The 24,808-nt window shown below is 43.4% G+C and overlaps 1 protein-coding gene across 11 annotated transcripts; it reads right to left on the reverse strand.

The window, feature by feature from the left end:
• On the reverse strand, window positions 1-23,394 carry evi5b (ecotropic viral integration site 5b). Of its 11 annotated transcripts, XM_029827780.1 has the most exons (21): window positions 21,645-22,543; window positions 21,369-21,419; window positions 18,687-18,919; window positions 15,029-15,218; window positions 13,176-13,400; window positions 13,001-13,075; window positions 12,766-12,891; window positions 12,520-12,663; window positions 11,416-11,505; window positions 11,172-11,269; window positions 10,846-10,906; window positions 10,712-10,765; window positions 9,822-9,854; window positions 9,272-9,430; window positions 8,484-8,615; window positions 7,347-7,487; window positions 7,111-7,269; window positions 6,462-6,608; window positions 6,134-6,229; window positions 3,147-3,242; window positions 1-1,314 (listed from the first exon to the last, which is right to left on the reverse strand). In XM_029827780.1, the coding sequence occupies exons 3-21, from the start codon at window positions 18,836-18,838 to the stop codon at window positions 1,036-1,038; spliced, it is 2,457 nt and encodes an 818-aa protein (XP_029683640.1). In that variant the 5' UTR covers window positions 18,839-18,919; window positions 21,369-21,419; window positions 21,645-22,543; the 3' UTR covers window positions 1-1,035. The 11 variants fall into 11 exon arrangements, with proteins under 11 accessions (XP_029683640.1, XP_011612774.2, XP_011612773.2 ...); XM_011614472.2 differs by lacking the exons at window positions 21,369-21,419; window positions 21,645-22,543 and adding an exon at window positions 23,373-23,394; XM_011614471.2 differs by lacking the exons at window positions 21,369-21,419; window positions 21,645-22,543 and adding an exon at window positions 22,607-22,849.
• Window positions 23,395-24,808: the final 1,414 nt, after the last annotated feature.

A 24,808-nucleotide genomic window follows, 5' to 3' on the forward strand; every position in this document is an offset into this window, starting at 1 on the left:
CAGGAGTTCAGCAAATATTTTATTGTGACTTCATCGCTCACATTCACACAAAACAATCTCATTTCCTCTCCAAAATTGTGCTGACTGCTCCATAGTGTTGCCATGGGTGTCCTTATGGCACCAAAGACATAAAAAGTGCCAAAATGTGTCGATCTCCCATCACATAACACATTCTGTATCCTCTCCGGTTCAAAGGAAAAATCAGGTGAAGCGTCTGGATACGACAGTGATGATGATATTTTCCCTGAAACAGGAGATAATGTTCAACGCAGGTGTGTGAAGACAACTGAGCACATCTGGATGCTGCGATGGGCTAAAAACGGCGTGTGTGAGCTTACTCCGTTACAGAGCGGGAAGCTTCATCTCCCAGTTTAGCAATGGGGTCATTCGATTTTTGCGCAACGCTGCGGTCGTCTAGCAGGCGCCACTTTGCCTGCTAGGCTCGCGTTTACGCGCTACAGTCACTGATCTGGTCGGAGGAGCATCCAGAGATCTCTGTGCAACACTTATAGTTCCAAAAACGAAGACGTCGTCCGTCCCGCATTGACGAATCCCTGTCAAAACATTTCTTTTCTTCTTCTTGGGATTTTATTTTACCACGATACTAACTTAAGTCCCTTTTTACATAGTCGTAAGCAACAGATATATATGTTCAAGTTCAACGGGGACTGGAGCAAAACAAAACAAACATCGACATATCTACATGTACGCAGACATCGCATTGACCACGTGGTTCAATGGAATAAGGCATGTGGCATAAGAAGGCAAAAAGAGTCCCGTGGTGGCGTCTCGGAGCAAGCTCGTCGACGATAGACAATAGTCTCCTGCGCGGTCGGCAGTTTGGAGTAACGGCATCGAAACGATCCTGATGTTGATTTATAAAAATCCATAAAATGTAAAAACACGTCGGATGAAGCGTGAGATATCATAAAATATCTGCGTCTCTGCTGTACCAACAGGGGGCTAAGGGCTAAGAAAATGCACGGGTGTAGTGCCACATAGGAAAAACACCTTCTCAGGCGGAGAACCTGCCATTCACACTGTGGTGGACTTGTGGCTGCTGCTCTGAGGTACAGATAGTCGCAGAGCCTCGTCGTCTTCCTCCTCCTCCTCCTCTTCTTCGCTGTCAGTGTCTTTGAGGTTGGGGTGTAACCTGATGCGGCCGGCGCTTCTCTTTTGGCCGTCATGTAGGGAGTGTTCTTTGACGCCGTCTTCGTCCGACGAGCCGACATCTCCAACGTAGTGGTTAATGATGTGGATCCCATCAAAGCTGGCTGGATTGCCCAATCCCCTCTGTCCCTTTAAGCAGCAGATCTGAGAGTGTGAGAACAGAGTGTTAGCAACACACGCTTAGCCCAAACGCACAGGCCTCATTAGTTAACATGTGATGTGGCTGCTTATATTAGAGATTCTGGCCTTCACGGATGGAAAACACACAGGCTAGATGTATGACGTGTGCGTAGGACTCGGTTCAGACAGATATTTAAATTAGGGGTGAAAAGATTCCTCAAGTGATTCAAGTACCTTGATTACATCTGAATCGAATCGAGGAAGTTTCTCTGCCTCGAGTAATCGCTTACGTAAATGTCAAAACTCAAAGTACGGTGCTTCCCACAGCCTAACGGAGGAGGGGGAGGGGGAGGGGGGAGGAGGAGGTCGTGATGGTGTTTGGTTAAAGGAGCGGGAAGATCGAAGAGTTGAGAGCAAGCAGCAGGAACGGTGACATTTTCCAAAATTGTCCGGCATTATTCTGCCTCAAACCCGTTCACGTCAAATTTACGTTGCCTCTGTCGCAGTCATACCGCCCCCCCCCCCTCCCCCCCTAATGACTCCTCTTTTTCCACCAACTCAAAACTGGTCACCCTCCTCGTGTGCATGGAATCGCATCTCAGCCGATACGTTTTAACCGATTAATTGAAGACGTTTTCAGCAGAATATCCGATTACTAAAATATTGGATAGCTGCGGCCCTCATTTAAATACCAGCCGCAAACAGAAACTGTCCCATACTTGGTGTGCACCGAGTCTCCACCTCCCAGTGCATACATGCATGCGCTGACGACAAATGGCCTGAAAGGGTGACAGCTTTACGTTCACAGCAGGGTGTTACGGCTCACCACCATTCAACTCGATACAAATGGGTCGGGGTGGGGGGAGCATCATGGTGGAACCAGTGGAGATCAAAACAGTACAGCTGGATGAACTCACCTCAGTCAGCCTGCCATGTCACAGACATGTAAGTAGAAGAGTCATTCAGGGCCCAGTTTAGAGCACAAACCAGTACAAACCCACTACAGGCAGCCGTCTGAACGTGGCGGCGTTGTTGCCACGTTCAGAGGAAATAAAGGGGAACGTAGGCAAGTCAAAATTTCCAGAAATATGATGCATGTTTAATTTAAAAGCACGGAGGCGGGTTGGTGAGGCAACTGAGAGACGCCACCGACGACGTAGACATTCGAGTCGAGTGATTCATCGCAGAGTGCAAGACCACCACCGAGAGAAAGCAAGAAACCATGTGAGAGGGGAAATGACTAAATCTGCTGTGCACAGACACATGTGAACAACGCTTGCAAGCAGGTCTCTGCTTTTTTTCTTTCTTCGTCTTAATTTGGAGAAAGTAAATGTTAAGGCGGTGTAGGGGGGTGAGGTGAGATACTGTGACTACCAGGAAAAAAAAAATATGCAAACACACCCTGTTGTAGCCAATCTTCAAAAATATAGAATAGTTCCACGAATGGGGGCCTTTTATATCCATAGATCGAGTTATGGTTTATACATATGGAGATTTTGTGCTCACTGCTGCTGTTTTAACAAAAGAAAAAAAAGGGGGAGCTTTTTATAGGCGGTTTCAATGTGCCAGATTCATCCCCGATTACATCTTATGTGACAAAATGTCTTAATGGTCAAAGTGAAAGGCTCATTTGAGCTGTAGTTAAGATGTCTGCAAGAGATGCAATGTGATCTCCTTACAGGAAGCCTTTGGGTGCAGTTAACACTTATGATAGCTGGTTAGCCTCACAGGAAAAAAGAAAACATCGCCTTGTGGTGTGAAACCCTCTGCAATACCAGATTAAAAACACCAAACGCAATCTGACAGCTGAACGTGTAGAGGGCACGGCGATGCAGCATGAGCCTCGGAGGTCTCACCTCGTGTTTGAGCTCTTCAATCTGGCTTTTGAGGTCACGGATGTACTGGGTTGAGTCTGTGTGATTCAGCTGACCTTGGACCTTTCCTTCTTCCTTCTGTTGGCAGAATGAAACAGCATTAATCAGTGTCGCCCCTGACAACAAGCTAAAGCACAACAGTACAGGCTGCGCATATTTACAGCTACTGCAGCCAGTAAAAGCAGGATGTTGTCCTCGCAAGGTAGTAGGGCAAAGGTATCAGGGGAAACACTGTCATTTGTGCTTAATTTCCTCCAGGGGCCCCAGAGATGAGACTGGTTGGTGGCTTTAACAGTTGCACAGTGATGTTTACCCTCCTCACTGAAGACATCTGCAGGACTCAAACCTCAATCCCTTTTGAAGCTGCTAAGTCTAGAGTGAGACCAGTAAAGGGTGCACATAGGAGTTCAAACCGCAGGCTTCAGCACAGAAACACAAAAACAATAAAGGCAGATGAGCACAAAACAGGGGTGGGGTGTAGAAGCTGTAAAGCCGTGATAGCGACTCTCCTATAGCTGTTGAAAACATCCCGAAATACCACTCGCGTGTTTGACTCCTGCGGTGAAGAGAGGTTAAATATGGAAGGCCCCAATAGTCTCTTTTTTTCACACAAAGGAACCCAAAAAAGTGAGATTATTCCAAGAATCAGTTGTTTTTGAGGTTTAGTTGCTCCAAAACGCTGCAACGAAGAGAGACAGGCAGTTAATGAGACTTCCTCATGTTCAGCTGTGTGAGTCGACAGGTGTCAGGCTGTGGCTTGAGACGCCAAACAGTCGCTCTGTAACGTCTTCTTCACTCCCCGTTCTATTTAAATATTGTTTGGCTCTAATAATGAAGACAGATACAGGAAAGAGGGGACTTCTTGCCATCTGAAAAACATGGGAAGTGAGCAGGTATTCAGCGTACAGAGCAGCCTACGTGGAAAACGGCACATCACCAAACGAGCGCGCAAAGTCACGGCTTAAAAGAAAAATTCACAGCTACAGCAAAACGTGTTAGCATGCGCGGCGAAACCACACATTGAAACAAAAACGCTGAAAGTTTTACATTCACGCGTCGGTTTTCACTCAATCCAGATTCCAACAAGTGACGCGCACGACGTGGATCCGTCTCACCGTGCTTACGTTCACGGCCAGGACGTTGGCTCTTTGTATAAATCTCTGAGCATGTCACCACCTTTGTAAACCTCAAAATAAACCATGCATGTCACTTTTGGTGGAGTTTCTCCTTTAAGACTAGAAACCACTTCCTATCAGTTCAGTCACGATGCGGCTGTGGCAGTGAAGGCACACCAACGCTGGCGTCCTATAGGCATCATCAGGACTTATCAATAACGTGTGTCTGTGCAGTCAATCTCTGCAGGAGCATCTGTTTTTATGAGGACCTTGGTGCTTCAGGTCATTGGGAAATAAACCCTCCTTCTTCCGATCCACAGCGCTCTTTCCGTCCTGCGTCATCCATCTATATATTTAACGCATCTTGTGATCTCAGCGTTGACAAATGGACAAATCATGCCTCACAGAAATATTTCTGGAACAAAAATAATAGAGTAACAGTCATCCAGTTCAAATACGCAGCAAAGCAAAATTTAAACAGGAATTGACTACAGCTTTAACGCACCTCGTTTATTTATTGAGGATAGCGTGAAGCGGTAAAGCGTCCGAGTGTGTGAGCTGGACGAACGTGGACATTCAAGTTTACTTGGATGGGATCGCTGCAGAGAACTGTCTGTCTTGTGTGTTGCGCCATTACATGTAGCCAAACCTCAGACCACACCGTGATGGTGCGAGGTGATAAATGAGGTGAGGTGTCAAATGGATGTAGAGTCCAAACAGATAACGTGAAAACGCCTTCGTCTCTGATGACGCCGAGATGTGTGCGCGTGCACCCCAGTCGGGGGCCGCAGGGGGTCAAACACCTTGTTAAAAGTCCTCATGAATTCCACCCGGTTGCAGTTATTGACTCTCATCCGAGCACAGAGGCGTCGCACTGCAACTGAAAAGTAGCAGCGGCAGGTGCACGACCACACCGGCCACACGCGCAATCTTGATGCAGCAGCTGCTCCGTGTGGCTGTGAGAAGAGGCGGCACGAAGGCGTGCCGTTAATACCGTATCAGATTTATCCAGTTTTTGGAGTTCTCCAGCAGCGCTTGGATGGGGAATTCCATTGGTTTCCGTTTGGTCGCTTTTCCTCCCCGCCAGAAGAATTATGGGACGCGTTTGTCTATGGAAACCACAATCTATCGATGAATTAAGAAGCAGCTTCCGCAGCACGACCCGTCCTGCTTTACTCAAATAAAAAGGTGTGTGGGCAACAAACAAATGTTGCATCCTTAATACGCAATTTACTGATGCCTGTTTCTTATCAGGCCTCACAGCTGTGTGCTTGCAGTCACACCAGAAGCCAGTATTTGTTGTGGTCACCCATGTTGTGTGTAGCGTTACTTATGTTTGAGGATAAATAATGGTTACTCTTGTTCGTAAGACTTCATACAGGTAGTAAGATTTAGCTTATGAGTTCACTGATTCAAGGAGGGGGGTTTGTTCCTTGTATGATCTCTTGTGAAGAGCAACTATCTGTACCAAACTGGTATTTAAGTGTTAAAATCAACCCCTCTATTAAAATCAGTCTGGCAGCAGGAAAAGATTTGTTTTTTAAAAGTACTGATAGTATCAGACCATCTGTATCATCAGCGGTATGTGTGCGTGATTTTATCAGCAGCAGTATTTCCTTAGCAACACTTGCAAACAAGCACTTTTAAAGTGAACTTTGAAATTAGATTGGTGGAAGGAAGTGTGACGATCAGAAACCAGCCTGAGGATTTCAGGCTAAAACCAATGCAAATATGCTGTATTTGTGTACATGATGCTCCATGGCTCTTTGAGATCAGCAACCGTGTCTGTGAAAATCTGGAAGGCCTCAAAGGCAGTGATTGAGTTGTAATTTCAACCAGGAAAACAATCCTCACTTGAATCTCGAGCTCTGAGATCTGTTGCTGGAGTTCAGCCATGGCAGCAATGTTGTCAGCTTCCCGCAGCCTCACTGCCATCACATCTTCTTTACTCTGCAGGAAACCAACATGTCTTGTTTAACAACAGTGTGATGCCATCGTGCTCTATTTAAATATGAAATGTGCACATTAGCTTTTTTTTTCTGTTACCAGAAATCTAACAGTAAAGAGACAAGACCAAAAGCAAATGAATCCCCAAAAGCAAATATTGTTTTCTCCATCTTTCATTGGCACAAATGTAATATTTTGACATAAACCAGCTGCAATCATTTGGGCATAACTGTACCTTGCATTCAAACTCAGCTTGTCTCCGCTTGATCTCTTGCAGTTGCACGTGCAGGTCTTTATTCTGAGTGGTTAGTGTTTGCACACACTTCTGGAGGCAGTGATTATCCTGCTCAGCTCGTCGCAGCTGGTTATTGTGAATATGGTTCTGTGGACGATTGAAGATATATTTTTTTTGTGCTAAATGGTCACTGTAATCAACATGGTGAAAGGTGGCATGTTGGTATGTGTGGATCACGCTTTTCTGAGTTGGGCGAAAAGACCACTGATGCCCCCTACAGGACAAAGTCTGACAGTACAGTTGGAGAAGGCCACTACTTTTGTGTTTAGAACATGTTTGCATTAACATTTATCATGACATTTTTCATTAAATCTTCATCAATCAAATTTATAAAATATTAAGATATTGAAATAAAATGGCTGCATGATGTAGGTCCACTACTGACATTTAAATTGTTTTACAAACCAGTGATGGAAGTTTGATTATATCTCATGACGTAAACTAATTATGAAAAACTAATTATGAAACCTTTCACAAATAACATTGACAAATGCGTTAGATATTTATTTTTTGTTTACTTTTAATTTGCTGTGACTGTGACTTAATTATGAATGCCTGAATAAATAAAGCTACCGCGGCGAGCGCTGACCTGCGTCTCCGTCTCCAGCAGCCTCTGTCTGTTCTCTCGCAGCTCCGCCTGGGCCTCGGCTTCACGCAGCCTCACACTCATCAGCTCGTCCTGCAGCTCGCTTAAAGTGTTCTTCCTTTGGTTGTCTTTCCAGCGGCCCGCCGTCCGTGCCAAATGGCGCTGACAAAAGGTGCCCGGCTCGGTCAGTTTAGCATAGCATTGTGAAACGGGAGGATCACACTTGAGCTGGCGCTTACCTGCCAATGATCTTCCAGATCTCTGACTTGCTGCCTCAGCTCTTTTAGGCCAGTTAAAGCTTCAGCCTCTCTCAGCTTCACTGCAATCAGCTCTTCTTGCAGCCGTGCCACATTAGTGTCATCAGGTAATGACGAGTTCCTCTGAGCAAGCAGGATTATAACATATCATTTGAATATAATAAAGATTATATATATGCCATAGTGGTACAACCACATATTGATGAACTATGGTGCTTAATTTCTTCAGAAAATAAAATTTTTATAAAGGTCAATATTTGAGACTAATGGTGTCACAGACTAATTAAATATTTAACTCAAAACACAGAGGTGTCAGAGCCTTTAATTGGTCTCAGTCAGGTTCAGTTGGCGGCACAATTGTGGTTTTGCTGAACTGACAGTTCATAAACAACACTGGGAGCAAAGATGGTACAATGCAAAAGCTCATTGCTAAAGAAGCTGGATGTTCCAGAGGCCTGTGGCCAAGCACATTAGTTTAAAGTTGAAAGGAAGGAAAAATCTGGTACAAAAAAAGATGCACCGTCTACGTAGATAACAACAACCTTGAGAGGACTGTGAAACGATTCAAAATAAAAGTGGGGGAGTCATAACACTGCAGTCAGAGTCAAAGCTTCGAGAGCCACCACTCAGATGTTTCCAGGACCTGGGCTACAACTGTCAAAGTTGTTTTCTGAAGCCTGAACCAGAGACAACAGCAGAGGCATCTGAGCTGGGCTACAAACAAAAAGGACAGTTGCTGTTTCACTTGGAAATCAAGGTCCCAAAGTCTGGAGAAGAGTAGAGGTGCACAAAAGCCAAGTTGAGGGTCAAGCTTCATTCTACAGTGGAACCAGTACTGGGTTTAAGGCCAAGGACTCAGTTGATCTAAACCCTGTCAGGAATCTATTGGGGATTGTGAGGAGACAGAGACAGTAGATCCAACAATGAAGAAGTGAAGGTCACTATTCGAGCAACCTGGAGATTCCCCATTTTAGGGAATGTTCTAATTTCCTGAGACCCCACTTGTGAGAAAAGATATCCTACTTTTGGAAATTGCTGATATGCACTTTTGGATGAAATTCTAATTTGCTGACATAGTTCTTCTAAGCAAGACTAAAACTGTGAGTGTGGTGAACCCACCTTTTCTATGTCCAAGATCTTATCTTGCATCTCCTTGAGGGCACACTGAGACTCGGCCTCCTTTAAACGGGCCTGCACCAGCTCCTTCTCCAGCTGCAGGACGGACTCCTCAGAGTACCGCGGGGGTCCCTTCTACAAGAGGACACCAGCTTGTGAGCACCGAGGGGACAATGTTGATGCCGTTGAACTGCACAGCCCACAGCAGCTAAAACAAGTCCACTCAATTGCATATTATCACAACGGTTATTTGAGAAACACCAGCATCTCAAGGTTTTAGAAACCACAATTCATATAAGTTGACATCTGCCATTTGGTTGCATATAAATAATTCAGTAAGAGATTATGTAAAATGCTGCTGTGCTTGTATGTCATCATCAAGAAGCAAACCATCAATATTTAAGAGCGTGAGGCCAATAGATGGGGAGTCTTCTGAGAGCAGGAGGCCGTACGTGAAGACGACCACCCGCACGCCAGAGACGTGAATGGGTGCATTTCTGAGGATGCACCAGGCTGTAAATGGTGGCTCAACTGTGCAGTAAAGTGTGTCCCAGGTGTGTGAAGAAGAGGTTCCCCAAAGCCAGTGTGAAACGTGACAAAAGCCATAATCTGGGTGGAGGTGAGGGGAAAACTGTGACGCGTCAGACTTGATTCGAAAACATTTTGCGGCTGCAGCAACGGGACAGGAGCGATCTGAGGTGTCAGTAAACGAATGGACCGTGGACACATCCCTGTCACCAGGGTCCTGTCCTGCTGGATCTGAGCTCCTGGGACGCCCGGGCCCTCCTTACCGCATTGGGCTGCTGCTGCTGCTGTTGCTGGAGCTGCCTGATGAGTGTCTTGGCCCGCTCCAGCTCAGCACCGGCCTCCTCGCTTTGCTGTTTGACTGTGGCCAACTCCCGCTTGACTAGGTAGTTCTCCTCTGCTTCCTGAGCTCGAGTCACTTGTCCCTTGGGACATAACCAACCAAGGATTGGCGGAATGAGCATGACAAGAAGGGAAACGAGAGGGCGGAATGTGTGGGCAAATGTGAGGAGGGGGGGTTTCTAAGGGCATGCTTGTATTAGTTCAAGCAAAGTGTGATTTATGGTTTCATTTTTTTTTCATATAATTTATAAATATTTCACTGTGTGCCACAGTTGAGTATGCCATGCAGGTTTTTGCAAACTGATATTATTCACATGTACGGTTTAATATATTTCCAACAATCACTGGAGTTCATCAGCTTCTGCATTATTGCATCTTTTGATGTGCTAATTTTAAGCATGCAATGCTACACAAAGAGAAGAAGAAAGGGGGATGGTATAAGTAAAAAGGGTCGAGAGAAAATGAGGAATATACCTGGATCAATCTATCTGCCAGGGAAGCACTTTCCTACAAAACAAAAATATCCACAAAAGACAGCAGAGACAAACCAGAGGACAGTTTAAAGCACACAAAAAGAATATCTGATTGATTCACAGAAGAAATGCAATGTTCGTTTCCCCTCCCCTACGGACTGCTGCTCACATTCAGGGTAGAAAAGGAACATTGCATGCAGATGTGGGCGAAAAGTTGCAAATAAGCTGGTGACAAGGTGAAAAATCAGGCAGTGAGCGAATGTAGAGACCAGTGGGAGACAGAGGTGTACAGGAGAGCTCTCGCACCGTGCGACAACAGAACACAGACGGCGTTACGGACCTACGTGAGCGTCAACTGAACAAAGGTTCTGAACTGTTTTAGTCCAAGCTCTTCAACAGTTCCGGTTAGTAATGCCAGCTTTACGGGAACTCAGGCAGCCTCGAAGTGGTTTTAAATAACAAGAGTCGGACCAGTGTTCCTCCTACAGGCCAGCACAACCGGGTGGACGCCCTCTCTTGACAACACATGCAGCAATAGAGCCCATTGGCCGAGACACAGGTGAATGCCGTGCAACCTGGCATGCAGTGCTTTGTTTTAACTGAAACAGGCAGCTGCTTTTACAATCCAAACTTGTTACAGTCTTAGCACCAGCGCGTGATTTTTTAATCATTTACAACATGATTCTTGCATCTGATAGTCGGTCAGTCCATCAGATTAAAACCAGGCTGGATCATGTCAATGGATGACTTCACCATTGACGGAGCCTTGTTAGTGAAAGACAAGACTCCATCAGTAGCAGATGGATGAGATATGAGATATGAGCATACGCGGCAGCGTGGGTTAATGTGATGTTGACGGGCAGTAGTGAATGTAACCGCCGCTGCACCTACTTTCTCTAGCGTGTCGATCCTCTGCTTCAACAGCCGGTTCTCTGTCCGCAGCCGCTACAAAAAAAGGCAGCAAAAATCTCACTCAACTGATCAAAAGCACTTTTTTCTTGCCTACCCGATCAATCTTTACACACCTTTATCTCAACTTGCTCCTCCATCTCTTTAGTTTTGATTGTAGTGTATTCTTTCTCTAACCTGAATGACAAGAGGAAACTTAAAATCACGAAGCTCGAAAAAAGTTATGAAACTCGTTGCATTCGTTTGTGAAGGTTAATTGGTACAGTGAACAAATCCCAAAATGCTACGTTAGTATTTATCAACTACAGGTTAAAACCACTCCATTTAATAATATATACTATTTTATAAGTTTAAAATAAACAGAATGCATGGACTTATTACAGTCCCAAATATAAGTAAACTTTCCGTAATACAAGTATGATGAACTGAGAGTTGTGCTTACTTTTTCATCTTCTTGCCATTGTATTTAACTTGATAAGCAGCTTGGATGACCTTATCTGGACCACTGTCAAACTGGTGAGGTATGACCTTCTGAAAGTGCTGTAAGGGGGGAAAAAAATTTAAAAAAAAAGGTTTTATAATAAATTGTGCAACAGAATCACAAGTATACATTTACAATGACAATGCAGGAAAATCTACATTCCTCCTTAGAAGTGTGGGGGGTTGCCATTATTCCGATGGCATACCTGTAACATTCCCTCCATGTCAAGCTGGATGAGTTCAGTCTGATTCATCTGAAGGATTGCCAGTCCTACACGGAAAACTATCTCCAGGCCCTGCAGGTAGGAGTCAAGACAGAAGTGCTGGTGAATGTGATTTGCTTTGAGTTTATTTGCAAGTAAAGAAACACCAGAACATAACATGTCAACGTAGACCACAATATTCGTTATCACAAGGGGGCGCTAAAGAATATGTTACAGCATTTAAACTGTTGCCTAATAATCGCTCATCTGACAGACAAATTAATGTGTGTTGTACTTTATCCACAAGTACATTGCAAATGCTATGACATTTTTTAATGAGGACCTTGAACCTGGTGATGATCTGTAAAGAATATTGTTTTACAAAAATAAAATGGTAATTTTGAGAATGGAGCAGACACTATCAGAAAAAGCAGGAAAAAAGAACATAATTCTAATTTTGTACTGTTTTATATACAGAAGAATAACTCTAGATGATGTACAGTGATCCCTCGCTATATCGCGTTTCATCTTTCACGGCTTCGCTGCTTCACGGATTTTTTTTGCGAGTCGTTCATTGCAGTTCTCAAATATAATCGAAGGTGGCATATCCGTTTATAAAAATCTTCTTGCTCAGAAAAAGAAAGAGCGCCAACAACTACCCATAACAATGTTCTTCTCTCGGAGAAAGACTCCTGCGCCTTCAGTAGAAACAGATGCTACAGCGGAGCGGAGTCAGGACGAAGAGGCACAGCTGGGACTGTGAAATACGCCAGTGACAATGTTTCCAACCTTGTATTACTATATTAAAATAATTGTTTTAAACAAATTTTGGGCTTTAAAACAGGTTTTGATTTTTGGTTTCATTCTATAGTTCAGTATTGCATTGTAAAATAATAAAAAAAATGAAGCTGACTACTTCACGGATTTCACTTTTCGCGTGTTATTTTTGGAACGCAACTCCCGCGATAAACGAGGGATCACTGTATTACCATAAATAATGACAATAATATTGGACAGTGTAAAGATCTTTGCTTACAAACTTAGTACGGTTAGTTTTTACAGAGTGTGTGATCTATTGATTAATTAGCAAAAATCTTTTCAACCAACCTCACACATGAAGATGTCAAATATCCTTGTGGCAATGGGCAGCGGAAAGGATGTGAGGAAAATAGTGAGAAACCAGGAGGACGCATACATGGAGGTATGAAAGCTCTGAGCCTGGAAGTGCATGTGCAGCTCTGGGAGTTGTTCCTGAGAGGCGAAAACAGGGGGCTCACTCTTGTCACCGCATCACTTTGCTCTACCTCTATCGCTGCCAAACTGGAATTCTTGGTATGGGTAGCAAGGTTTTACCTGGATCATAAATTCAAACTGGTACATGCACAGTCCCAGTTCAGCCATGGTGGGTTTAAAGAGCTCCCGTAGTCTGTAGTCCTGCATCAACTTAACAAAGACGCAGAAGGCCTCCTCTTCTGGCATCTGAGTGAAACAGCATTAAATCAAACCTCAGACGATTCTTTCTCCGCTTCACATGAACCTGTTGAGGGGTCATGAGTCAGTGTGTGTGCTGAGGGTATAATTATTGCACCTGCATGAGCAGCAATCCCACAATGAACGCACTCCCCTGACAGTAGCCAACCTCCCGGTCGACCAGGGAATAGGCCTGTGGTGACAATACAACACGTTTCAGTCAACAGCCACACTGGCGAGACCCAACGCTGTACATCTGCGTGTTATCAGAGCATCTCTGCAGACGAGCCCACCTTCATGACATTGAAGAGCACCTCCTGGCCGAGGCTGTCCTTCTCCTTGAAGAATTCGTGCTCGGGATAAGTGCGAGCGATGTCTCTGCGAATCAGCTTTTCGCAGGGCGAGGTCATCTTCAGGAGTTCTGAGTATTGATCCTTAATGGGCATATTCTGGGCATTGCACAACAGCTGCCACACTATTGCTCGAAAGTGGTGAGGAACACCCATCCTGACAAGTTCCTGTTAAAACAAAAGAAAAAAAGAGCTTTAAATTAATCAAGCTATTTTAAAACAATGATTCAAATGAGCAACTGTCAATTTCTCATACCTGCGCCTTGCAAACAGAGAAGAAATGTATGCATTTCATTATGATACTTGGCAAATACATCTGAGTCAGTGAGAACATACCTTTTTATTGTTCCCATATATTAACACTGATACACATTGATTAAGCAATTTCCTGTGTCTGATGACAAGGAGCCCTGGTACTTCCTGCTGCAATGGGATTAGTCAGTGTGTGTGTGTGTGTGTGTGTGTGTGTGCAGCCCAGGGTGCATCTGGACCAGAGGTCCACCCACACAGGCTCTCGTTTCAGATGACAGATTAAGCTTTGTGCTGGAACAAAAGAAAAGCTGCTGTGTGGGGCTCGCAGCTGTCAACCGAAATAGCCAGTGACAGGCTCCAACATACAGTAGAAAACACGTCCAGAATGCTTTAAATGCTCTGGGTTTGCAGGTCTCTGGGGGGGGGGGGGTGGGGGTATTTCAAAGCATCAGCTCATGAATAGTTTCGCTTCCTCAATGTGAATCCAGTAGCTTAAAGGAGCAGAAGTGTTCCCTCGGTCATATGATCAATGCTCTGCTTAAGTTTAAATTAAAAGGTTGTTATGATTCCTGGTGGTGCTTTCTGGCTGTTTGTAGCAGTTCCTCATTTACTCAGCGAATATTGTCTGTTTGCAAAAGCTGGTTGTTTACATTCACATTTATGGTTTAGTACAAGCTTAGCGCCACATCCATCTTCAATAAAATCAACAATAAAATCCTAGTCAGATGAAAAGTTTTAGAAAAATTTGAAGGATATAAAACTGGAGCGCGATACAAAGGAGAGATTCTATAGCCTGTACTTTTAATTAATGGGGTTAATTTATACAGTTAGATCTATATTGATGGGACCAGTGATAATAATGGAGATTCAAAGTGACTAAGAGGCATATTTAATTTAGAGCAATGTATTAGAGAAAAACATTTAGGCGCTCATGAGGAGAGCCAGAAAACAAATGCTGTTTGTAAGATTTTAATAAAACTATATTAGTCTAAATATATATACTACCAATAGTATAGATCTTTACAGATCAGAATTCATCCTTTACTTTTAGCCTGTTTATCCGTCAGGACAATGTGATTCATCTACCTTCACTGGAATCACCTTTAAAAACAGAAAGTTGTGGTTTGACCACATGATGTTTGGTTTTTCCTGTTGCTGTTCCTGCTGGATTTAGTCACGTTGTCACCTCCAATCGCCGCCTTCATTTGCACTTCTACTGTATCCGTGTATACTTTGCATCAAAACAGTCGTTCCAGTCAAACGGCTTCCAAATGTTAAGTCAACACCTCGAACCAACTCTGAGTTATTGATTCATTTTATGTCTCAATGTAACGAGGGATCATGATTTTATATTGAGGTAGATGAGGGGTAGCCAACAGCGCATGCCAGCTCGATTTTATGGATGTTCTATTGTGTTTTTATTCTTAGGATACTATAGTGAGGTGCTATCAGAAGTGAAACTCTTTTCAATATAATGATTGGCCGATTCCCTCTGAATGCACCACGAGTCACTGTAAATCAGCATGGCCGCTCACTGCACCCACCTTTAGCTGCTTCTCCTTCTTCTTGCGCACCTCTTCCCACTCATTGACGATTCTTCCCCACAGAATCCATGAGTCCTCCTCTAGGTGGGACAGGTTGGAGGAGGCGGAGGAGCTGGACACCAAGGAGGAACCACTGTTGCGCCTGGAGCCATTCATGGAGCGCAGAGACTTGCTGTCTATCTCCAGAAGCCTGCAACAAAGACCGGGTCAGAGGACTCGTAACCAAGGACACACCTAAAGAATGATGCACATTACATCTGCTCATAAATATGATGACACACCTTTTCTCAGCTTCAACTATAAATTCACATTGCCAATGAATAAAAAGGAGGTGTGTTACAAAACCGTCCATTTGCTGTTAATAATTACTTTATATTACAGTTTATAATTTTTTTCTGTTTAAACCCTGTGATACTGATGTTGACAGGCATGTATTAATGATAAACTGGAGATATCTAGCATCCGAAACCTCAAAAACATGCTACTCTTTGAGGCCTAATCCAGCCTCAATGCCCTGCAGATGAACTACCCTAAAGTGGCCACACTGTGGAGTGAGTACTTCGAAAGGTTTGTGACGGTTCCCATGGGCACCAGTCTCTCCTGTCTTGTCCAGAACTTTTAAAAACATCCATTGGTCTGTTTGTGTGTGTGTGTACTGTTCTAAGCACAGCTGGTACTCACACTGGAGTTGCAGTATTCAAACAATAGACCCACTCAGAGAGTAAAGAGGTTGTGAAATAGGCTGATGGCTGAAAATTAAATAAGTTTTAACTGTTTCTTTTGTTAATTTTAGCCACCAGTACAGGTTAGCAGACTGGTGCTTTGTTCATTTTTTTGCAAAGACCATACATTCAGCTAAGTGTAATTCCAGCTCATTTTGGATATTTATGTATTTACAGTGTATTTGTGTATTTTCCACATTATTACACTAATCAGAATGTAGCTTGTGGTAATAATAAAATGGCCTGATCTAGGGTCAGTGTTCAGTGTAATTCCCCAAACGTCACGGCTCGCCGACGCTCATGACACACACACAAAGGCTCGGAAATGTGATCTTGGAAAAAGACTGGGGCCTCTCCCCTGAAGTGTGACGTCAGCAAGGGTGCTTCCACCACGGCTAAGGTTACAACCCCATTTGGGTCAGGTGGGAGGGAGTGAAAGAGCAGAACCAATCAAACCAGTGCTAAGATGTGGTGTTCTGGGTTTGTTTCTGGGATTGTGTGGCTGTGATTGTGGTCTTGTATGAAGAAATGATTACAGCTCAGATTAATGGTAATTAGAGAAGGTGATTAGTGAAGGTAAACCTGGAGAATCCGGCACTGCAGAAAACACAGGTGATATTTCTGGCAAAACTAAAGAAGCTCTAACTGCTATTTTATTCATATCTCCTAATATATGACACTACCAAGCACCAGCAATTGTCATCAATGGTGTTGAGAACTTAGTTGGAACTTATTTCAGATAACTTTGTGTTAAATAAGTTTTAGCCTTCGCAGATCCCGAGTCTGGTTTAAGCATTAAAGGATCTGGCCAATCGTAACTATTATGGAAATACACACACCTGGATTTGACAAGAATTGTTGCAGCAGTTCAGGCATTCATTGTTCACAATACAGGATATGAGCAGGACCACTTACACTTCGCTAATAATTTACCAGTGACCAAAGACCAGCGTCAAGGTCCAACAATTCAAATCAAAATACTGTATTTCAAAGACTGTATTTCTCTAAATTGAATATATCGCTGTTAGTATTAATAGTCAAAAGGCAGAAAAAAGACAAAAAGCAGAACAAATATGTTGTTTAAATGTCGTGCCTTCCGATTGCAACTCAAGTTGCCTTGGAATAATCTTAACACAACTTTGCAGCTTACCAAAATAAGCTCATGACGCAGTCCTCATGTCGCTAATGTCTAGAAATTCTGGAGCGGTCCATGATATATCATCATATATCCAAGAAAGGTCCAACTCCAAGTGAGGCAAGCTAACAAATATTCAGCCTTTTTATCTGCCCTGCAGGGTACAAAGGCCTCACCAAATACACAAGCACATGTAGGCACAAGGTTTGCAAGGGAATGCTCACGATTGGCTCTGCTATTGTTGCGCCTGTCATCCAAAGGAACCAACAACATGGCTGATCGCTACGGTTTCACTGGATACCATTTGCCCAATGCTTCTGAAAGTCTTGAGACATTGCTTTGGGTGACAATTGTCTGAAGCAGCAGCTCAGACCAGCCTGATTTGTGCTTTCACCACCGCACAGCAGCGCCACACTCTAAACCGGGTTCCCATGTGAACAGAGTGCTCTCGCCACGGATGAGAGTGGCAGAGGAGGAGACATTCAGAGTTGGAAACAGAGGCATTGTGTCACCCTTCAACAGAACATTATTCAGATGGGAACAATGAGCACCTCACGGCCAACGTGTCTTCCATTACAACAGCCCAGTGTCATCACTGTAAGCGCTTGTATCTGACTGTAGTCTACAGGATTTAACACACTTTCGCTTAGTCCAGCGATCTCCATTTTTAAAAGGCTGAAATCGTGGAAACACCTGAACACAGCTCACTTTAGTAGAACCCTCAGAATGGCCACAAGCGGCAGAGGTAACAGCTGCGTCACCCACGCGTGCAGAGTAGCATCAATCCAGCATGACAACTTGCAGTCGGCACCTCTAATACAGCCAGACTGTGGAGAACTGAACAGAACCTTGGAGCACGGAAGAACTTTTGCTTGATTTTGTGTTTCACTTCAAGAAATGACAGAGATAGAAACACTTATTTTAGCTGCGGATGCAAAATAATCCAAATTGTGAAGGTTTCCTCTGCGGGTGTAGAGACCACTGATAGACGTCATTGAAACCAAATGGTTAAAATTTCAGGTGTTCTCTGCACTACTGTGAGGGTTCTCACGGGACATCTTGGGTGTTCAGAGATGCTATTCTGCACTCTGGTTAGTTATTTGAGTTACCGATGCCTTTCTCTCATCTTGAACCAGTCTGCCCATTCTCCTCTGACTTCTCACATCAACGGGGCTTTTTTGTTACTGCTCACTGGACATCTTCCCTTTTTTGGACCATTCCCTGTAAACCCCAGAGATGGTTCTACATGGAAATCCCAGTACAGCAGTTCCTGAAACAGACCAGCCTTTCAGGCACCAACCACCAGCTGCATTCAAAGTCACTTAAATCCTCTTTCTTCTCCATTCCGAGGCCGTTTAAACCTCAGCCAGTTGTCTCGACCATGTCTACATGCCTAAATACATTGAGTTGCAGCCGTGTGATTGGCTGATTCGCTGGAGAGTCAATAGGAAGTTTGACTGAGAACTTTAAATGAAGAGAAACGAGAACTCTGTGCACTTCCCTTTCTTGTTCTTACATGAAGCTCTTTAAAAGCACAGCTGTGTTCCTGACCAGCTCAGGGACAGAAGGCAATTCACAAACAACATGAAAAGCGGGTATCGGCATGCAGTCAGGTGGTGAATGGTGACTCAGAGGGAAAGTGTGTCGATAGGTAATAAAGATTAGCACAAAATGTGACGAGGACAGTCTTTATGCTTTTTCAGCTATGAACAAAAACCTGATGACCGTTAAACGTGGTATTATTTAATATTATCTAATATTCCAGACGCACCGCAGAAGCTTCAGAGCCGGACGGGCTTACCTATTCTGCTCCTCAAGCTTAGCGAGCAGCTCCACATCATCTGGGCTGAGCTGAGCGGGCGTGGATGGCGACAGGGCGGGCGAAGAAAGCGACGTGGAGGAAGAGGTGGCAGTGGTCTGCAGGGATGTGGGTGCCGCCACCTGGTTAGCCATCTGACTGACCGTGTGGGACACCGAGTTCTTCACCCATGAGAGAGTCGCACTCAGCCTGCCAGAAACCTTGTCTGTCGCCACCTGCGGAGGACGGGAAAGAAGCGGGAGAAAGGAGAAAATGATGTGATGCTTGGGTGAACTGGAGGCATCCGACTCCTCGGCCAACCTTTAGTTGGCTTGGCTGGAGACGCTCTGGATTACTCTGCATTTATTTGAGTGGACTGGAATTCAGATTTGAAATGCTTTAAAATAATACTCTTAAATCTTTTCTTATGGTACAGATTTGTGTCTGCAGTTGATTTCTTTAAATTACCAGCTGGGTAATCTAGACGCTCTGATATTCCTGCTCTTTACAACGTTAACTTGGTTGATAATTAATATGGTCATGGTTGGGGTTTTTAAACTTCTTCTCAACAGGTTTACGGCTGAATTTATTTTCTTTAATTACTTAATGTTGAAATGAGGGTTTACATCATTGGTGCTGGATGAAAATTACACTAACTCATAAGTTTATAAGCAAGAGCTCAGCAAATATCACGTGAGTTTTTAAAGCATATCAACAGCAACAGTAAACAAAGGTTTCGTCCCTACCTGCTACTGTATAATCCAAAAAAGTGGTTTTCAGCTATTAACACACCATGGAATACCGAAGTCGGGGGGAAAAATTCCAATCGATTGGAATCTAAGTGAAAAGTTGTATCCCTTGATCCGCTGTTCCCAACCTTTGATCAATAAATTGAGGCAGTGCATTTGAGCCGTATGCTGATCAAGCTGTCAAGAGGGTCAAAGTGCTGCAGGGCTCTTGAGAGCTTCAGCTAAAATCAAAGTACACAGGAAGTCAACCTCTGCACTCAGAGAAGCAACTTGTATTTGGAGGCGGAGGGAAAAAACCAGTAGAAGTTTAACATCTAAGGAGGGGGAGAAAAAGGAGACAAAACTTTAACCCTGTTGAATCTCCTTGTGTGCAAAAAGGGTCACTTAACTGTCAATAGAATGATCTATTAGCACCATATTGTTGTGAATTCTGTGTTTTTAAACATATGAGCTTCAGGTGTTGCTATAAAAGTACAAAATGCTGAAGCAGGAACTATAATCACGCAAGAACTTTATCAGCGTCTGGTTAATTAAAGAAAATTAATGGAAACAAGGCAGCAAAACATATATTGATATGGTTTTTGAACCACTACAGTCAATAAAGCAACAATGAAGCAGAGGCCTCAATATTGATACTGCCACACTGCTTCTTCACACTCTGAGGTTACAAGCTCATGAGGATCCGCATCAGTAAAAGACGTGTCCTTGCCACAGGAAACACAGGGAAAAAAGGGCAACTTAGCACATTTTCCACTGAGACAGCAGAATGGCCAAGCGGATGGTTAAAGTTAAAGATGTTTACGTTGCCCAGCAGCCAATGAATATGTATCCACGTGAAGACAAATAAACTATGAGAGGGAGTATAGACATACCAAACAATATCTATCAAGAAAGGTGAGAGCCATGACACTAGTGTGAAAGGCTGAATTCTCAGCCTGCAAAGACCTTTGCATGCACCACTGCACCCAGCTAGCTTTGTGTTTTTGTCTTAAAATCAAGAGGATCTAAGAACAGGAGGCTTCCTCCCACACTGGCAATTTCTGTGCATTCATGAACTAACCAGAGACAAGACTTTTTCAAGACTATGACGATGATTTAAAAATCCAAAAACAATTTAAACAATTATAAATACAAGTCACTTTAATATTAAATACCATTTAAGACTAAATTAAGGACCTAAATCAATGTCCCCATTGGCTCCATTATTCACTCTAACTGTATTATTTCATCCACAACTGTTGAAACACTGTCCAATCCACTGTGCAAAACTACATTCAAGAAGCAGCTCTAAACTCTAATTATCCCAGTGAGACGACCATGTTTTGAGGGATCCAACTGTGTCCAGGTGGCCTGAAAGACTTCCAGCTAGCACGCACAGCCAGCTGAAGCAGAGCGTCTCTATAAATCCTGGAGACAGAGATCGTTTCTGCTTTTGTTCGCCTGAAAAGCGGCCCCGAGACGCAGGGTGCATAGCTAATGAAACCCACAGCAAGGCCAAATAAAGAAAATTCTCAGTGAGGAAACCCTCAAAGACGACCGGAGAACTGAGAAAATGCTAACGCAGAATGGAGATTAGTCCTGTCCTCCTCACACGCATTCAGATACAGGTTTTATTCCACCCCGTTTTATTTTCCACAGCTATTATCTTTGGTGACACATTTTCAACATTCATATTTAAATACATGCAAACTCTTAGCCGTGTGTAGGCAGTCGCGCCTCCATGTGCGGCGTCGGGGTATTAAAGCACAGGCCTGGCTTATACTAACACACTCATGCTGAGATAAAAAGCCGTTTGCTTTGAACCCGGAGAGCCTCACTTATCCTCTGCATCTCTGGGCTATCAGCATTTCGTGCGGACAGACTGAGACGCAGGTTAACATTTTACACGCAGACGGTCTGTGCTGAAAAAAGTGGAGCAAAGGTTTTACTGACTTACTGGTTTCGGTTGGTAGATTCCATGGGAGAAAACAGCGAACCTGCTCTAAAACTACAAATCACAGTGTGAGAGTTCTTGTCAGCTTTACTGTCCTGGTCAGTGGGTGGCATATGGTCGCCTACAGCCTGCCCCCAGCTCCCTGACACATCCCCATATGTTGTAATGCTCATTCCCTTACTTCACCTACACCATGTCGACGTACGGCATTTAAGCTTTGTAGTGTCACATGTCTCTGATTTTGCTAAATTGCTGCTCAAATCTAGTAAAATACAGTACCTGAATTGTCTGTTTTTTTTAAATTAATCCTGGAACCTTAACGTAGGCGACGTTCCCTAACGTCTACGCAGAAGCCAGGGATCAGGGTAGAGCTTGTGAGCCTTTCTGGAGTTAAAGCTGCAAGTACAGACAAGTGTGCCCTCTGACATCATCGCTTCTGGTGTTGTAGTTGCATTTTGCTGACTGACAAAAAATAAATAAAGAAGTGCAGAGTTGTTCAATAGCATGAATACACAGGAAACGTGGGAAAAACTGCAATCACAGAAATGGGGCTTCAAGATATGGCACGATCAGCAAGTCTTTCAGGGTTATGCAGTCTGATTATGATGACATCTCCAATGTTTAAGAGTTTAAAATGGGATCATAAATCTGTTGGAGTGGAGTTTGGTGCTTCCTCTACTTTACATGGCGTTAGTGATGGTGCTGCACGTTTTCATTGCCGATGTCTTTGGGGGTTTTTTGGGGAGGGGGGGGTTGATCCAGTTCGAAGGCTCGTCTCATCCAAGTTATCCAACTTTACAGAGGTTCACAAACCGAGGAAGGGCGCTCACAGGAGACTTTTCCTTCCTTTTAAGGTTCTCCTGTGTTGGGAGCTGAAATGGAGATGCGGCAGCTCTGCAGAATGTCCTCCACAAATCTCCCCCGCCTATCGCCAAACTACCGGCGTAAACTTTGTCCAAACTTTCAACATAAGCAAAACATATTTTCCAGTTGATTCAAACGCCTTAAGGGGGTGGCGTATCCTTACTTAAGAGACATATTTAGCCGTCTTCGCCCACACGAAACATCGGGGGACGACGCCGAACTGCGACTAATCTAGCGCAGAAGTTCGTTTCGACGGGAGACTTTTAAGTGACACCACCAAAAGATTCGCCGCTGATAAAGCCATACTCAAGCGGTGCGTGAGTTTGTGTTCATCCCAACAATTAGACAGAGCCCGAAAACACAAGGACATCTTTTACCTTGACGCGATTTTAACCAGCCGCAACAAATGTCGTCCGCTTCCCATGCACGAAAATGCAGTCCCCACACAACACCTAAAAGGACATTTTTCGGCGACTGGCAGAGTACATTAGCTAGCTTTTTCTAAGTTGGCATAGCTGGGTTTACGCACAGCTAATTCACGTTAGCTAGTACCCATTGCCTCGTCGGGCCAGCCCATGGCCGTATACGTGTACACGAACGTCTGCAGAACTCAGACAGTCGGCGGCCTACCAAACTGTTTACATCGCACTGCGCATGCGCACCATCCCAACAACTCACAAGATACAACACTGCCATCTAGTGTTCATACTGTGACACCGCAGGCGACCCCAGTCCATTGAGCGTTTCCGTAACGTCTTTAAACAGGAGGCATCTTCTTCAAGAAAGGAAGATAAATTATACAATGTTTATTTTTCAGTGCCATCTTTTGTTTTCTTGACTTCATGATTGTTACAACCACTTTGAATTGTGCAAGCACATTAGATTACACAGTTTGTGTGTAGTTAACATTTTACCTTCTAATGTCACTCATTAATGTCAATCGAGTTGAAACAGAAAACAAAACTGTTTCGATGGACTGGAGTCCAATTGGATTTCATCGCTGGTTTGTCTCAGCTGAAATGGCACATAAATAAATACTACCTTTTCAGATATCTGAGTTGTGCTGTGCTATATGGTTTACACCCTTACATTACACCCTTGATTTAGAATGTCATTATATAAAATGAAACAGTGGTAACTTACCTGAAAATCATTCCTGAAAGTGGAAGAGTTGACCAGAGGTTAAGTACTGCTTCACAGCTGTTTTACTTAATGCTTTGTATCAGAACATAGATCCCTTCCAAGAAAAGAAAAGCCTCTGTGATGTTTACTCCTTGGAATAAGAGAGTATACAGCTAAATACATACAAATTAAACATGAAATTCGATTGATCTGTAATGAACTAGAAGCTGACTTGAATGCCTTTGATAGGTTCATCCACCTGACATTCACACAAACATGGCAGCCAATAGAAACTTACAATCAAGTATCCCCATTTCACCGAATGTGACGAAAGTAGCTTGGATTCACATTCCAAACTGCCGGTGAACCTACTTTTCAGGTTTTGTGTGACAGCGGTGACGCATATCTTTTGTACTGTGTCAGACACTCCTCTATTCATATAGTCAACTGAAAAGGAGCTGAGACAAGCGACAAATAATGGTCTGAAATGGAAATAATAAAGACGGAGCCATTCTTTAGAATGTTGGAGTCTTCTTAGAGAAGAAAAACAAATCACAATGATGCACAGACATTGGTATGATAAACGTGTCTTTCTGCAAGGTTCTGTATCAAAAATTACTGATGTATCAAAGACAAAAGGGAGTGAGTCTTAAACAAAATCATAAAATGTTAAGATGCTTTTCACCAGTGCTTGCCATCAGAAACATATTCAATAATAATTTCGATGTCATTATTATTGTTATCATTATCTTGGTTATTATGGTTGTCGTGATTATTTTGTTTGTTCTTTTTTGTCCGATAACCTTCGTTTAGTAAAACCTGCTGCCGTCGTCGTGAGCCCGAATTAGTCAATTTATGCTTTAAATTGTTGTCAAATCTGAGATTCTTTTTAAATTATTATATACTTTTATCACGTTTTAATTAAATAGTTAATTTGAAGCTAGAAGATTCAAGAACGTTATTGTCTCACTCACACAACTCAATCATAGTTATTATAAGGCAAACAAGTCAGAGTCCATGCACACATTTTGTGTCTGCATGTCTGTCCAAAAGATATTCAAATATGATTTAAACGTTTGTATGTTCGCAATATTCAAACAGTTGGAGTGAAAGAAACACATCACTGTGTCGTATTAACATTGTGTCATCTGAAAACACTGTCATTACATTTCTAACTAAAAGGAAAGCACCTGGGAGCGCCATTTACTAAAAAAAAAAAAAAATCATTAAAATCCTTTTCTGACTTTTTGTTATTTGGTTCACAGACAGACACACAAACACGCAGACAGATGTCAGATGTCACATAACCTTCGTGGCGGAAATATCCAATACAATACAATACAATACAATACAATATCCGTCAAAAAGTTTGATACGATACATAACGAAAATAAACTGTTATTTTTAGTTGAATGATTTTGGAAATGTGTCCTCCCCGTCGCTAGAGGGCAGACTTG

The sequence above is a fragment of the Takifugu rubripes genome, chromosome 20, assembly GCF_901000725.2.
Source record: "Takifugu rubripes chromosome 20, fTakRub1.2, whole genome shotgun sequence".
NCBI lineage: Eukaryota > Metazoa > Chordata > Actinopteri > Tetraodontiformes > Tetraodontidae > Takifugu > Takifugu rubripes.

Excerpts from the sequence above, each read along its gene's own strand:
- evi5b (XM_011614472.2), bottom strand. The coding sequence starts at position 18,838 with ATGGCTAACCAGGTGGCGGCACCCACATCCCTGCAGACCACTGCCACC. Across the intron at positions 11,270-11,415 it reads ACATGGAGGGAATGTTACAG|CACTTTCAGAAGGTCATACC; the intron begins GTATGCCATCGG and ends CCCCCCTTACAG. Across the intron at positions 7,488-8,483 it reads AGATCTTGGACATAGAAAAG|AGGAACTCGTCATTACCTGA; the intron begins GTGGGTTCACCA and ends CTGCTTGCTCAG.